The 17,175-nt window shown below is 35.1% G+C and overlaps 2 protein-coding genes across 4 annotated transcripts; both read right to left on the reverse strand.

Annotated features, from left to right (window-relative positions):
* Positions 1 to 733: 733 nt before the first annotated feature.
* Positions 734 to 6,510, reverse strand: oard1 (O-acyl-ADP-ribose deacylase 1). 3 transcript variants are annotated; one of them, XM_059527629.1, is made up of 5 exons: positions 6,416 to 6,510; positions 1,776 to 1,944; positions 1,639 to 1,697; positions 1,417 to 1,529; positions 734 to 1,195 (listed from the first exon to the last, which is right to left on the reverse strand). In XM_059527629.1, exons 2-5 carry the CDS (start codon positions 1,840 to 1,842, stop codon positions 1,093 to 1,095), a joined length of 342 nt encoding a protein of 113 aa, XP_059383612.1. In that variant the 5' UTR covers positions 1,843 to 1,944; positions 6,416 to 6,510; the 3' UTR covers positions 734 to 1,092. The 3 variants fall into 3 exon arrangements, with proteins under 3 accessions (XP_059383612.1, XP_059383611.1, XP_059383610.1); XM_059527628.1 differs by lacking the exon at positions 6,416 to 6,510 and adding an exon at positions 4,374 to 4,454; XM_059527627.1 differs by lacking the exon at positions 6,416 to 6,510 and adding an exon at positions 2,169 to 2,941.
* A 1,407-nt stretch (positions 6,511 to 7,917) lies between these two features.
* guca1b (guanylate cyclase activator 1B) lies at positions 7,918 to 9,882 on the reverse strand. The gene is made up of 4 exons (XM_059527631.1): positions 9,374 to 9,882; positions 9,017 to 9,166; positions 8,645 to 8,759; positions 7,918 to 8,445 (listed from the first exon to the last, which is right to left on the reverse strand). Exons 1-4 carry the CDS (start codon positions 9,572 to 9,574, stop codon positions 8,318 to 8,320), a joined length of 594 nt encoding a protein of 197 aa, XP_059383614.1. The 5' UTR covers positions 9,575 to 9,882; the 3' UTR covers positions 7,918 to 8,317.
* Positions 9,883 to 17,175: the final 7,293 nt, after the last annotated feature.

Genomic DNA, 17,175 nt, shown 5'->3' on the forward strand with positions numbered 1-17,175 from the left:
TTTTCTCTGTCAACACTATTCGTCCTGTGAAATCACTTTGTTGACTTTACTGATTTTAAACTTACATAATGAATTCAAACCACAAATAAATAAATAAATAAATAAATAAATTAGGTAATATTTTTACTAAGTATCATTTTAAGAAAAATGTTAGAAGCTAAACATCTGGGTGCAAAATTCAAGCATAAAATTCCTGTTAACTCTAACTTTAACTAAAATATAATTTGCTTTGCACTAGCCTCTAAGCATTGTTTAAATACCGTATTCTAATTTTTTTTTATTTTATTATATGATGAATTTTGGGATTCTCCCTGTATGTAAAACAATAAACATGAGTCAATTAGCACAACTGCCCAATTTAAAGACAGCAGTGTGATGCTTTTCCATGCTATTTATATGTACTGATGCAGTGGATCACAACTGCGTTCCTTGAGTCTCCCCTAAACTGCACATTTTCGGTGTGTCTCATTTCAAAGGCTGCACCCTCCAGAGGTCACATTTGTCTGCCTTATCTGCCGACTGTTATATTCTAAAGACAGAAATGACTGTAACTATGCCTCATGAGGACTAAAAGTGAATTTTATAATGGTTGCTTTCCTGAAATGAGAGAGGTTCTGTGACGTTCGAGGCTGACAAATGCAACCTTTGGAGGGTACAGATTTGAAACATCTCCAGTAACACAGTTGAGAACCAATGTACTGAAGAAGAAAACTGGAAAATAAGGATATCAGAATAATGGTGGAATCATTATTTATGGGACATTTATAGTGCATTAATATTAGAGGTACATTTAATTTAGTGATAATGACTGGAAAAATATGAACTAGAAAGCATAATTTATCAAACAATCCAGTGACCCTCTAGTGATGAAAAGAACATCCACACAATTTAGAGATGCAACAGGAGAATGGAAGAACAATGGAACTGAACCCCTACATATTCTTAGAGTATATAACTGGAACAGTCTTAAGAGCCTATGTTTCCCAGAACAAGACTAATGAACACCCTACACACCATACAGTATGCTGTGAAATTCCATTAGAATAGAAAGTCATCCCCCAACCATTCTTCAAGCTTCAGACCTACTGTGGTCTAGATTGTGTACACAGTGATGGAGATTTGTGTGTCCTGGAAGACTTCTGTGATAATGGAAGACACATTTTCCCATTTCAGTCTATCCAGACCACAGCCAATCCTTCCAAGAGAAAACAACATCAGTTATTGAGGTCTATTCAGCAGAAGGCTAAAATCAATTCAAAAAGTAAAGTTACATTTGAGTTTTGACAACTGCAAAATTATTCTTAATGTCATTTTCAAAACATTTAGCTAGAATCATATTCAAGATAAGCAAATCTAAAACCAGTATCTGCATTTAAATTAAAAACAACACTATTGTTATTAAACATGTCAGTTTACCGAGGCATGGATATACTGTTAACACCATTGGCCAAGCAGTGTTCCCTCATAGACACAAGGCTCTTTCTGAGATTGTCATAGGTGGGTTTTTGGTTGTACTTTTTCTTTGTGACCTGGTTCAGGAATAAAAGTGGAAAAGGTAAGTTTTTCTTAACAAGAAAGCTTTAATTTATTTAGTAAAACATACAACAGATGTGAACTAAACCCTACAGGCCATCTTACCAGGTAGTACACAAAACGCTCAGATATTCTCAGGACAGCACACTGCCCAGGTTGCTTCTCTGCACAGAACAGAAAACCGGGAATCAAATGGGTGTAATTTGAGTGTCACTTCTCTTCTTATGATAATTCTCACTCACTCTGAGCCAGAAGCTCATCTACTCTACCAAAGGTCTTCTTGAAGAGCACAGCGATCCCTGCTCCCATGCGGCAGTCTTCACTGATGCAGTGCGCCAGGGCATCAGTGGGCGGACAGGTGAACAAATCTCCTCTCTTGTGCAGCAGCCGCCATCCTGATCTGCACAGCAGCTGTAATAAATGAACAAGAACACAAACCCAATCAAAACAAGACAATGCCCACAACCAACACTACAATTATTATTATTATTTTTTTAAATTATTATTTAATCAGTCTGAATACCCTTTTCACATTCTTTTGCTATGGAAGTCTTTGGTCAATCTTTACACAGATCCGAAAAAGTAAAAGAGCAAGTTTTTTAAGAGTACTGTTACTCAAATAATGATATGCTTACTTTTGCCATACCTTCATCCACAGGATTTTGCCTTCCAGATTCCTTTGACATTTGAGCAGGGACATGACTGGAATTATTTCCTGTACTGACACATTTTATCTTGACTACAAATAGCTATTGAACATTTCCGGTGTTACGGTCTAAGAGAAATATACAGGTCATTTAACACACGATGGGAGATGTTGTCACACAATATGGGGAAAGTCACAATATTACATTTATTCAGACATGAGAAGAATACACAAATATTGAAATATATAAACAGCCTAATATGCGAAATTTAACAGTCGTCTTCCACAAATTATCTGTAAATGTATTACAGGATAACAGTCAAACACAAAAAAAACAACAACAAAAAACAACAACAACAGCATTTTGGTCAACAGAAAATGCAGTTAATTCAGGGCTCTCAAGCTATGGCAAAAGTTTGGAGTGAGATTAGTTGAGGGGCCAATCAAAGGGGAGGAGCCATTAAAATATTTGCAGCACACAATTCTCTCAAGTTTTCGCTAGCAGTTCAATTTTACCTATTGTTCATAATTGACCTGAACAAATAGGAATGATAACCAGGGTTCCCCGTTTTTAAATGAATCTGAATCAATTAGCCAGTCACTTGCTTCATTCCTGAATGAATTAGTCATTTGAACAAATCAATTGAATGAATGATTCAGTGATAAACTCAATGATTTGCCACCACCTACTGGCAGTTTTACTTCCATTTTTAAAGTATCTTTTCTGTTATTTAGTTTGTTTAAATTTCTATATTCAAAATTTTATATTTAAAACATTAACCTCAACATGAATTTATGCATTTAATTGCACCCGTGCCAACTCTGAGCCTCATTTAACGTCTATAAAGCTCTTTCTGATTCTGATTATACCTAACAAGCCACTTTTGTGTTCTTTTGTGCCACCTCTGTAGTAAAAAAATAAAATTAAAGTAATACTGATTTAATTTGATTATTCTACTTGAGTTTATTCTGTTGTTTTAATTAGATATTTTAAACAGCTTATAAATAATATAATTTTTTGAATTTGACTTAAAAGTTGACATATCTTTAATGAAGTTAGAAAAATGCCATTACAAAGGTGTAAAAACTAAATTCCCTGTAAATCACTTTAAGGAGTCAAATATCATCTTGTAATGGGAAGGCTAATATTTCATCAGAGTTTTCGATTATTGATTAGAAGGTGCTCCTGAAATTTTTGACTGGGCTCCTAATTTTTTTTTTTACATTTAAAAAAAAAAAAAGTAAGCTTAGAGCCCTGTTTAACCACTTTTTATTAATTTTTTTTTTTTTTCTAATTTAAATATTTTGTTTGATGCAAGAATATATATTTTTATCAATATTTGAGAAATTGTATTTCAATATTACCAGTGTGAACTCCATTGAATTGCATTTAATTAAATTCCGCTGAACACGACTGCAAGTGTAAATGTCATGATGCTACGTATGCCAGTATGAAATTTGGCCAGAAACGAGCCAACTGAACAGCAGTACTCAATGTACATATTTGTCTGTCTTTTGTAGATTTACTCACTGTTATATTATAACATCGCTAGTACTTTCTTTTGTTTCTTGTAGCCAAAGTAAGGACTCTGGTGCAAAGCAGCTGGAGAGTTGACTGCATCAAAAATAATTTAGCATGAATGTGGCTATATTCCACAACATCAGCTCTCACTATCTTTGATCACAGGCAAGTGATTTCGTCCAGGAATCGTCAAATCAATCTGCTAAAAAAAAGGTAACCCTCAACATTCATCGGATATCGCTCTTTCAACTGTGCGCGAACCCATGGTGTTTAAAGCGCCTGCAGCGCGATCACGTCATTTTCGCGGAAACAACAACATACGCACAACCGGCGCAGTGTTATAGATGGTCTATGAACAGAGTCACGCCCACTTTTAGGGGAAAACAAACCGCCATACAGTATTGGATCGAGGAAGTGTACTAACCTTACAAAATGCCAAAGAGTTGTTGTGTGGTTGGGTGCACCAATAATGTTTGTAAAACCCCAAATTTAAAATTCATGGCTACCTGCCATCATCATCAATATCTTGCTGTTATGGAAATAACAGTTGTAGTTGTATGCTAGTTGTATGAATGGACACAAAAGTGCACTCAGTACTCTAAATATAAAGACATAATATACATTTAAAGAAGTTTACTTTCAAATATGAAGTAAAATCATTCACTGGCTTACCTGGTGACTCGATGAGGTACGAGTAAATGTCCCGGTAAGACACTTCTGGCCACTGGGTGAAGTTGTTACACCAGTTTGACACTGGGAGAATGAAGGGACGTACAGTACAGACCAAAAGTTTGGAAACATTACTATTTTTAATGTTTTTGAAAGAAGTTTCTTCTGCTCATCAAGCCTGCATTTTTTGATCAAAAATACAGAAAGAAATTTAATATTGTGATATATCAATATAAAATAATTGTTTTTAAATTTATTATACTTTAAATTATCATTTATTTCTGTGATGCAAAGCTGATTTTTTAGGATCATTATCACATGATCCTTTAGAAATCATTCTAATATGATTATTCATTATCAAAGTTGGAAACAGTTCTGCTGCTAAATATTTTTTCAGAACATGTGATACTTTTTTAGGATACTTTGATGTATGAAAAGTTAAAAAAAAAAGAAGCAATGTTTTTAAAATATAAATATTTTGTAATAACAATATACATTACTGGTCAGTAATTTGGGGTCAGTAATTTTTTTAAATTACTTTTTTTTAATTATTTTTTTTAAATAAAATCAATACTTTTATTCAGCAAGGATGTGTTAAATTGATAAAAAGTGATAGTAAAGAAAATATATTATTAGAATATAGAATTTTTATTTTATTTTGAATAAATCAAGTTCTTTTAAACCTTTTATTCATCAAATATATTAGACAGCAAAACTGTTTCCAACGCTCATAATAAATCAGAATATTAGAATGATTTCTAAATGATCATGTGATCGACTGGATGTTACATGTGACACTGAAGGCTGGAGTAATGATGCTGAAAATTCAGCTTTGCATCACAGGAATAATTTTTTTTAAGTATATTCAAATAGAAAACTATTATTTTAAGTTGTAATAATATATCACAATATTACTGTTTTTTTCTGTATTTTTGATCAAATAAATGCAGGCTTGATGAGCAGAAGAAACTTCTTTCAAAAACATTAAAAATAGTAATGTTTCCAAACTTTTGGTCTGTACTGTACGTGTTTTTAATTGACCAAATTAAGTTTGTGGATATATCTTTCACGCTCTGTGGCAGGAAGGGTGGACATATAATTACTTGACATGTTTCTTAAGTTATTCACGCCTGCCAGCTGTGTACGGACGTTGCTTTTTGCCTCTATTTTGTATGCAAGTCTATGGGAAATCAAGTTTATTTGAGACTTAGGTCTCTGCAGAGTAAAAGTGGGCGTTTATCACCTTGTGGGTGTTTTCAAACTGTTGGGTGTTTATAAATCATGCAATCTAAGTGATCCCCCAACCTCACCCCTAAACCTAACGTCACTTTGACGTCAACCAATCAGGTATCATAGTGTAAAAACACCCTGATCTGGTAACTCCCATTACTTGTCTGCAGAAAAAAAGGGGCGGTAATGAAATTCACAGTTACGTTCCCGGGTGTGCCGGTTGTGCGTATTCTAATTTCTGATTGGCTGGAAGATGGCATTTAACCTATGCATTTAACTATGAGACAGCTATGAACTCGGCAGAGAGCTTCCCGGTATTTGTTCATTAATTATAGCAGGAAAAGTTATCCCTTATTTCTCAGCGTGAGAAATACATGGTGTGGCGTGAGAGCGTGTGAACGGGTTGAAATCGTTTGAAATGCGCGTGTCTCACAGTGAATGCGTGACACTTGAAAGACCCAAGTTAATTATTGGTTATATTACATATAATTATATATAATATTACAATACATAAACAACACAGTGACGACACAAAATGTACGAATAAGTACTGTCCTGAAAGCTGCCAAGCCTGTTAAAATCTACCTTCATGATTCTGCTCTTTATTTAAAATCCCATGTATACTGAAGAATGGTGACTACATCCCGCTGTAAAATCTATAACGATCATGTTGATATTAATCAGTAAATACATTACCAATTAAGGTAAATGGGCCAAACTAAGGTGTGTTTAACTTTACATGTTTAAGTTCTTAACCAACAGCCGCTGGATAGATACGTCGAGTTCTGGCTAGAGATGCAGGACTGATAACTTACCACAACAATGAAGCTGATGTGTTTTACTTCCCTTTAAACATTGATATGGTTCTTCTACTCACACATGTTAAATAAAGAAGCAGGGGGAAAATGGTTTCTCTTTTGCTTTGAGTGCATGTTTAAATGAATGCTGATGATAGGCTTGAGCGCCATCTAGCGTCAGGGAGCCAACTTTATAAATCCACTGAGAGACATTGAAGGCTGATAAACGCTGATAAAAGAGAATGAAAGGTTACATTTAATAACAAAATATATATTTACTCACCAAAAAAGCTTCTATAACGTATGCATTTGTTTGTTTATTATTTCAAACAGTATCATACATCAGCATTTAATGGTTTATTTTAAAAAGTAGATAATAAAACATGTTTCTGTAGCACCACTGATTTTAAAAAGTGACAATTTCTATAATAATAAATTGTGACAATTGCTGACATCCTGAGACGAATAATTATTAGCAAATGCTATAACATTAGTGATGTTAATTTAATCATAAGATTAAATGTATAATTGATGAGTTTTTATTTTAGACAAATTTACAAATGCAAATACTTTTACAATTTGACCTTCCGGAGACTTTTATTTACAAACATGAGACATGCCAATTTGAAATTGGTTGGTTGTTTATAAATTGAGTAATATGCTACATACAGTAAACTCAGATGCACCTCATCTGAATAATAATACTAATAATAATAGATAATAGAAATTCAGAAATCCAGTCAGTCATGAAAGTGAGCATTTCGCAAATCCTAACAACAAGAATGAAAGAAACAATAAAGAAAACATGAATATTTACATGTTTATGGAATAAATTATGTTTGTCAAAAAACAAATGGGAGTAACACCACTACAGTACATTAGAAAACAAAGTGCTGATGGCTTAAAGCTGCAGTCCGTAAATTTTGTCTTTTTGTCGCCATCTGTGTTTGAAAACCTGGAATTGCAGTTCCTTGCGGAATTATATTCCATGCGTGGGTTGTGATGAATCTGTTTTGAGGTGGATGTGTAGCTCTCAGTCACCACACCAGTGTGGATATTCACTGTATATAGTAATCACAGATTCCAGTCTTGGAATATATGACCCAAATAATAATTTTACCCACATATTCATCTGAACAAGTAAGTAACAAGTCTGCCACGCTTTGTTCTGAAAAAAAGCATTACAGTAAATCGTGCTACCAATGGTAATTTAATCTAACGATCGATTGGCTCATATCACATCAAATCCTGCAAATGATCATTATCATTATTGTTATACTTTATACTCAAATTATTAATGTTAACAACATCCGCATTGCGTCACTATGAGTATAGTGTGTATTAGAATGTAGATTTCAATTTCTGTACAGTCTAATCTCTATTGACACATCATTCAAATTTAATTATTTTAACCCAAAAAGCAAACTATGCTCCCATCGAACTGGTTTTCTTTAAAATACACATCTTGTGTGAACCCAGGCTATCTGTAATCAGAACCACATTTAAAACTGGAACTCCGCCAACAAGATCATTTTTGAACTGCTGTGGGAATAGGCTATAATTAAATGTCAGCCACCTGCAGGATCCTCACATGTGACAGCATAGTAGCCGGGATAACTTCTTTAGGTTTACAGACGTGAAGTAATGACGCAGTGTCATGCTTAAATTTTCCGCAAAAACCTACCCGTACCACTCAAATTATTATATTCTAAATTAACCGTTGTGAATCGGGCTAAAGTAAGGCAATAGTTTGCTCAAATATTGATTCTGGATAATTTTTCAAACAAAAAAGTTACGGACTGCAGCTTTAAATTTACTTGAATGAACCATGACTAAGACTGTCCTTGAAGCTATTCATGCTCTGTATATGTTGGTTAAGGTGTAGGCTTCTGTTAAGAGTTGTTTTGGGGAATATGGAGCTCAGAAGTTGGTGCTGCGGCTTCTCTGTTCATTGATCCAGTCCCCAGGGTTCACGTCCATTTGCAGCATCTTCATGACCCATTTGTCACGTCGTGCCCCATCGATGAACTCATCCAGAGACAACTCCCCTGTGGACACAGCAAAGAAACTCAGTATCAGCTGCTTTTACAAGAAAGCCTTTGAACAGAAAGCTAGAATTTTCCCACAGTTTGATGAATTATTAACATCAGTGAACCTAAATAAACGCAGGCTATGTATTATAATAAAGGAAAAGACTAAACTTTGGCTTAACCATTTAAAAACTGTAGAAATAAAAATATGTTTTACCATCTCCATTCTCATCCACTAGCTCAAATATTCGGTCCACCACCTGATCTGGGGTCAGTAGGGTACACTTTTCATCAAGTTCACCATGGCAGGCTTTCTTTAGTCGGTAGATTGACTGTGAAGTAAAGGTGCAAATTTCTTTAGTTTTTTAATCCTAAATACATAAATGTCTTCTTTATAGTGGTATTACAAAGTATAACAGCATCTCTGCACACAAATGTACCGCTGTAACAGAGCTCATATGGATTAATCCCCTGTAAACATCTCACTAGTGAGTTTCAGTGTCAAGGTCAAAGTTATGAAATCGTAATCTCAGTACCAGAGCACACAGAATTATGTTTTTCATCCTTTTTTGACATGAGTTTTGATTACCTCCACAATCTCCCTGAGCTCTGTTTTGTCGATGCAGCCGCTCCCATCCTTGTCATACATTTTAAAAGTCCATTTCAGTTTGTGCTCCAACTTTCCTCGCAGCACTAGATTCAAGGCTGCAACGTATTCCAGAAAATCAATAGTGTTGTCCTATGAAAAAAATGTTTTTAAAGGAAGGTAAAGAGAAAGAGGATTGAACTGTCAAAAATTATAGATCATTTTCAGGGTCATTTTCTAAATATGTACTCTCTTTCCCGGTGTATATTTATATTATATCTGTGTAGTATTTTATACACTCACTTCTCACACAGTGTTTATGCCTACTTTTTGAAACTTAACTGAAATTAAATAACTTACCCCATTTTTATCAAAAGCACGAAACATGTTTTCTATATAATCAGCAGCTTCTGGGTTTCCAGTTACACCAAAGAAGCTCTTGAACTCGTGCATGAAGAGCGTCCCGCTCGGACATTCAGTCACAAACTTTTTATACCACTCCTGCAGTTCAGCAACATCAATTTCTTTATCGTCCGAATCCTCACTGAGTCGCTGACCCATCGCAAATGATGACAATAAAGAACACAAGCTCTGCTTCTCAACAAAAAATGTCCATTATCACAACTGGCAGCTTCACTGTCCTGGCATCCTCCTTGATCCAGACATCCCAATAAACCTTTAAGCTCCAAAAACTGATGATACAACACCAAAAATGTTCTGATATATGAGACAAATGTATATCCCCTTAAAAAAAAAGAAGTTTTGAAAAAACCTCAAGTTAAAAATTTCAGTTTGTACCAAAGTGTGAAACTAACCTCAGGCTTTCAGTAAAGGTGCTCTTATTGGCTTGGAATTCAGTACAAGGACTTTTTTGGATCACATGACTGCAAGGGATTATTCATATCAATCCATGTCTGAATCAATTAGCTTGAAACAAGATCAAGAGCTTTGCAATAATTCATCATTTAGTACACAGAGTGTTCTCTTCCTCATTTCAGGCTCAAGGGCTCCCCGAGGGTCTCGTGTCAGAGCATTAAACATGGCCTGATTATTTTTACCTGTTAAAGTTAAAATAATCCTTTGTAGGCCAAGTTGACGGCCACAAATTCCACAAAAAATCTTAGATTTAATTACTGAAAAAAAAATCACTCAAAAATGAATCAATGAAAATACATTTGGATAGTGTTTACTTCTTCCATACACTATAATAGAAAACTTAACCTTTGAGAAACCGAGAAAAAAAAATGAAAAAAAGAAAGATAATCATGGACACCTTCCCCCACATGTAAACTTTGTTTTTCAAAGTTGTAAATAAAACAAAAATATTAGAGCACATTTTACAAGAAAATACTTTTTCAGTCTTTTTACTTCAAAATTTCACATTTGATTCATTGTTACTTGCCATTTCTTTGTAATTATTTGTGAAATTTACTAACACTTTCTGTATAAATGTTTTTTTTTATTATACAAATATTCTATATACTGTAAAATGTATTTCTTAATGTAGTTAATTAATGATATACTGTGTAGCATTTTTGACCTGGGGGTCCATTGTTTGACTGAATGAGAAGAAATGTTGAAAGCCCTGACTGTATCCTGCTCTTGGTCACTCAATGTGAACCGTTCAGACAATCTGAGTCATAATCCCCTTTGCCCTCTACTATTACTATTAATAGTTTTTCAAAAATAGGATCTAGAAGTCTGCCCTAGTTCATGAGGGTGGTGCATTTTGTCTGGACACATACCACTTTGGACCACATAAAAACTCAGAGTGGTTATAATCTTTAAAATAAAAATTATTGGCTTCAATGGTTCCACAAAGAACTTTTAACATCTGTGCTACATTAGAAAAAAAGTTATTTTTTTATCACTTCTTTATCACTTAAAGGTTCATTCATTTCTGATAGAATGTTCTTTTGGAACCTTTATTTTCAAAACAGTAATAATGGGGTTGTGGAATTCAGGTATAGGCGACCCTGACCAAGTGGATCACCAAACATTTTTAAACGAGATGTGTTGCCTTTATAACTCAAATGACAGAAAGAATCTACAGTACAATTTGATCGTGCTACTAGCAGCCTAATATGAAGGCAACAGTGTTGACAGTTCTGCAACTATAACCTCAAAGAAAAGGTATTATGTGATATTACAGAATATAAATCTAAAGCAGCAGACTAATGTTATGATTTCACTATAATAATCTCTTTATGGAGTAGTGTGTGTCATACAGTGTCCACAATGCTTTGATGCATCACACACACCTGCATGCTGACATACTGAAATGTTACTGGTCAAAGATGCTCATTTGTCTACAAGTGAAAACAGATAGTACAGCAAGCCACATCTGTTTTGTCAGTCCATTAATTTTGAAGACCTTTTCCAAAGTGCTGACTATACTTTATAAGGATAAGCTCCTTTGGCCTATAGGTATCCAGACCGCTCATCGCACAATTAATTAATAATCGTATTGGATAGATAGTGAATGCAATAACAAATATGGAGAATTTGTACACTACGTCATATACATTTAGAATTCAAAATAATATTTTTTACTTCATTTTACCCATCGTTTACTTGCAATTTGCTTTTGTACCATGCATTATACAACAAAATCTTTCTAGTGCCATTAAAATCAATTACATCTGAAATGATTTAGTAGTTTTAGAGTCATAATTACAGCAAATAAGGCAGTATTCAGTACTGACTGATGGAGAAAGGAGTATGTTCACTATATATTTTGGCGTAATTACAATTACAAGTCATAAGTGGATTGTGATATCTTTAGAACTTAAATGAACTGCTGAGCAATGCTGATTTTTTATTTGTGATCAGGATGATTAATATATAAACATGATTCATCTCTGCTTTAATCTGATATGACACTAAATAAGTTACACAATGATACAAATATAGCCTGTGAGTAATTAACACAGACAAGAAGAGAAAGCCAAATTGAATCAAATTGAGTAGAAAACAAAGTTCTTTGTTACAGAGAAAAAATACTAAGAGATGCCCCTGGGTGTCAGTGTTACAAAGGCTAGCGTTTCATGCTGTGATTGGCTGCTTGATCACATTCTTTTGAGCCTATATGAATGATTTTTTAGTGCTAATTGAGTTACACACAAAATATAAGCTAGTTTCTAATTGCTAGAATTAAAGAAAGTCAAGGCAGAACTGTCTTGTTGTGAGGATTTAACATATTTCTTTAAAGCGATTACTAACGTGAATGTAGGCCTACTGTACCTCAGATACACCTCAGCATTAGTCAGAGCACTGACCGCGGGTGTCAACATTATGTAATCAAAAAAGACTCAGAGAGGAGAGTTATTCATTGGCTCTGAATTGAGATTAATGTCTGATCCAGTTGCCAGGGCAGTGAAATAATATTTCCTCTGTCTCTCATCCCACCTCCTCAAGCCCCTCACCCAAAACACACAGCAGGGAACCCAGAGCAATAATTCTGATGGTACACTCCTTTAATAAGAATGAGTAATAATCATCCACAGCACACACACACACACACACTGCGGGGAAATTAAAAAGCAGAAATTAGGATAAGTACAGAGTGCTACTGTTTAATTAGAGTATCAGCACAGCAGTTACCTGAGCAGGGATTCAAAGGCTTATGAAGTACTTTACTGTTTATAGTTAATTATTTTTTGATGCAAATGAATGAATTATTTGGCCACGTCCTTCATTTAATAATAGCCTGTGTAGCCTGTTTGAAATTAAATGCATTCATTATTTTATTAATATTGCTACAAGAAGGTGCAGGAAAGCACAAAATCAAACTGTCATTTAGACAACTGCCAGACTGTTAAGTCGTAAATCAACCCCTAACAGCCGAGGCAAGATACTAGACATCTTTAATCCCTGTCTTGCCAAGACGTGACATTTGAAGATGTTCTGGTTGTGTACTTCATCCAAAATAAATGGAGGTGACATTTTTGGGATTATTCGTTTATCTTTGTTCTGTAAACCAGCCAAGAAAAAAACTAAACAAAAACAATTCACTTGGGCCGGACCGGATCACACTGAGCCTTTTACTAAGCTCGTTTCCACCACTGAATAAAAAAATTAAAAAAGGTAATTGCGACTTTTTAAGGTTATATATGAGTTTATATCGCACAATTCTGAGAAAAAAAGTCAGAATTGTGAGATATAAACTCGCAATTGTGAGTTAGTCAGACTTGTGAGATATAAAATTGCAATTTTGAGAAAATAGTCTTTTTGGACTTTATATCTCACAATTCTGACTTTTTAACTTGCAGTTGTGAGTATCTCATAATTCTGAGAATTTCAAGATATGAACAAGTTTTTATCTCGCAATTCTGACTTTTTTCTCGCAATTGCGACCATAGGAGCCCAGTCTCATGAAAATGCATATAAATAGTACGCCAAAAAAAAATTGTGGCATTGATACACAAAAATTTACTTTGGCGTGCATTTATTATACAGTTTTCACGTGCATATGATACGCAGGTTTTGCGTACATATGATACATATCTACCCCACAACCCTAAATCTACCCATCGCATAGCATATGCATGCCAAAGTCAATTTTTGCATATCAATACCATGAGTTTTTGTTTTATTTGGTGTACAACTTATGGCCCTACGTACTTTCATGAGAACGGGTTAGGACTATATCTCACAATAGTGACTTTATACCACACAATTGCAGTTATAAAATCAGAATTGCGAGGGATAAAGTCGTATAAAGTTCTTACTTTATAACTTGTAATTGCAAGTTTATATCTCACAATTCTTAGAAAAATAGAATTGTGAGTTTGTATCATGCAATTCTGAGAAAAAACTCAGAATTGTGAGATAAAATGTCCCAATAACCTTTTTTATGTTTTAATTCAGTGGTGGAAGTATTCTTTTGTAATTTTGTAAACATGCGCTGTATTTTCAACTAGCCTACCTGTTTGCACATCAAGACGCATCTCGCAGTTTTGCCAGCTTCTTACATGCGATGCGATTTTACGACACCATGTTAAATGGATACTCCACCTCAAAATTAAAACGTTGTCATTAATCATTTACCCTCCAAACCTGTTAAAGCTTTGTTCGTCTTCGGAACACAGTTTAAGATATTTTGGATGAAAACCGGTAGGCTTGAGACTGTCCCATAGATTGCCAAATAAATAACAGTGTCAAGGTCCAGGAAAGTATGAAAAGCATCGTCTGCCATCAGTGATTCAACCGTAATGTTTGTAATGTTACTTTTTGTACTCGAAGGAAACACAAACAAAAGACGTTATTCAACAATTCCTCACCTCTGTCTCTCCGAATTAGCGTAGCGCCATTCTGGCAAATCTGAGCTTTACACAGGCGCCCGACCCTCTTCATTTTGCTATGCTGCATTCTTGTGTTCTTACATTAAAGTTTAAGAAAGACACACTGAACCACACAGGATCACATGGACATTTTCAAAGAGTTTATTACAGAAATCGCAGTAGAGGCACTACCTCACATATATAGGCACTGAACTACTGAACTGGACTCCCAATTGTGTGTCAACATGGCTCAACACAATTCAGATTTAAATCCAGACCATGTTAACCCATCTATAAATTTCAAGTGAAGTTCTCTATGTCATATGCAGCTTGAATCTCTGATATAATATACAAAGGGGGATTAAATCTGTGCACGAGATTTCACTGATATTCTGTGCAGTATATATATTGCTTTCTAACTACTCTTCATCCTGACAACATTATTAAAGGTGCTGTAAGCAGTTGGGAATCTGGGAATATTACACATAAATGTAACTCTAATCTGACAGATATCACTGAAACAGGTGTCCAGAGAAATCACACCTGTCTCTGTGACAGCGCTAGAATCTGTAGACAAAAACAATGAAATATTCAGGGGTCGCCAGCGCAATTTTATCCAATCAGAAACACTCTCTATCTGTCAGTCGTTTGTGTCTTTGAACTGTGGATGTTTTTGAGAGAAGTTTTGGATGTGAAAATGAGCAAAATATTGAAAGGCGAGCACTTACAGCACCTTTAAGGAGATAGTTCACTCAAAAATGTAAATCCTGTCATCATTACTCACCCTCATATCATTCCAAATCTATAAGAACGCTTTTGTCAGTCATACAGATGATGTGAGGGTGAGTAAATGATGCCAGAATTTAATTTTTTTAGGTGAACTATCCCTTTAAGACAGGCAAATGAAATTTCTTTCAAATGTTATCATAAACATTTTACACTATCAATAGCCATCAATAGCCTAGTTATGAATAAATGTCCCAACTCACATAGGTTCATGTCTACAGTGCTCATACAACATCAATTCTACAGTCCCATAGTTCTTCACAGAATAAACGCAGATAACAGTTACCTGTTTTTCAAAGTGTAACAACAGAGGCTGATTCAGTGCGTGGTCGACAACAGTATGCTAGAGGGTATAACAGCTTTTGCTGTGTGGATGGGTGCAGTGTAATCTCATGGGACACTGTGAGTTCCCCTGGGCCGACCGTGTGTCTCTGCTCATCTACCTCAGTGTGAATCAATCCTCCATGGCAATATTTCAGATGTGGAAAAACATGAACTACAATTGCATTTTCTGCTCAGGGCTAAAACCAAGACATATCTGTCTAGATTAGAGATTATGCAGTGAGATAATGTGGATTTTGATAGATTTTCTTATGGAAATTATGAGTCAGAAGCTGAAATGTGCCTAGAGTATCGGCACTGGGTGTTGAAGACTGTCGGAGGCCATCAGCTACCACTAGTACATCACATGACGGCACAACATCATAAAAAACAACAGACCATCTCAACAGCTCCTCAGATTACGGGTCAACATGACAACCTGTCACCTCACAAAGCAACAAAACAAACAGGTTAACCCACGAAACACTGGAGAAACTGCATTTAGTTCAACAACCCACCACAGAGAATATTCAGAACATGGAGAAACATGACAAATCACTGCAAAACAACTGCTACTTAGAGTTTAGGTGATCATACACGGCGTTTACGCCAAAGTGTTTTACATACATAGGGTAAAAGACGAAATGCATTTGAATGTTTACATAATAAAAAAAAGCCTATTTGAATTTCCTAAAGTAATTTAAAGCACTGTGGAGAGGTCTGAACGACACCTCTGAAATAAACAAATCGAGTAAAACATTTTGCACCTCTAGATATGAAAATATGAGCTCACTTCACCCACATTCGCCAGCGCTCAGATCATGGTCAAATGAATTCAGAAAACAGCCTGTTTAACATCCTGAGACATTTTTTTTTTGTCATGAGAGTAAAGAAGTTCAGCATTTCTATTTCGTAGAGGCAGCAGAAATGAGACTCGAGCGAAAGCGAGAAATACTCTGCCAAGATTAGTCATGTGTCTTGTTGCAGAATTCGTAGACAAGAAAAAATAGAGGTATATTTCTCTCGGCATTATCTTTTTCCCTCAGATCATCTATTCACACGTTGTCGTCTCCTGCGGTGCTGGAGGGTGTTTCAAATTTGAACCTCTGTGACATTTAACCTCACATGAAGCAAAGTGAAAATGAACTCGCTCTTTCAGTTAGCCTGCAGTCGGACCTACATTTAATAAAAAAATTAATTAAATACATTTAATTAAATAAAATGAAAAATGTAAAACTAAAATTAAATTTAAACATTTTTTAATAATAAAATATAACAAATAAGTTAATACTAAAAAACTCATCTTCTGGCGTTGTCACATATCTTCGAGTCCTTTGTTGTCTGTGAGTAGGATGGGTTTCATAGCTTCATACAGAAAAAAAAATGTGTATTTCCACTTTAAAATGACACGGATGATCTACATCTGCCAGCACAGCATCACAGTCATAGGGGAGGCTTAAATCTAAAACAAGTATGTGGATTTTATTCATTGTTCTTTTGATTCTAATGTTTCTAAGAGGCATTTTAATGTTGGATGTAAACCAAACTGACATACACTCCTCACCATCCCAACCAAAAACATACAAACAGCCATTTGCACTCAAACAACAGTCAGTATGAATATGTATGAAGGTCTGTTTATTCCCTCGGGCACCGTATCGCCTAATAACAACAGGTCAGCAAACCGTCTGAGACCAGAACGTGATGATAATCTGTGTGTGGGTGCACATTTTTATACAAACACATGCAGACCTGATAAATCAAACCCATACT

The sequence above is a fragment of the Carassius carassius genome, chromosome 37 (genome assembly GCF_963082965.1).
Source record: "Carassius carassius chromosome 37, fCarCar2.1, whole genome shotgun sequence".
Lineage (NCBI taxonomy): Eukaryota > Metazoa > Chordata > Actinopteri > Cypriniformes > Cyprinidae > Carassius > Carassius carassius.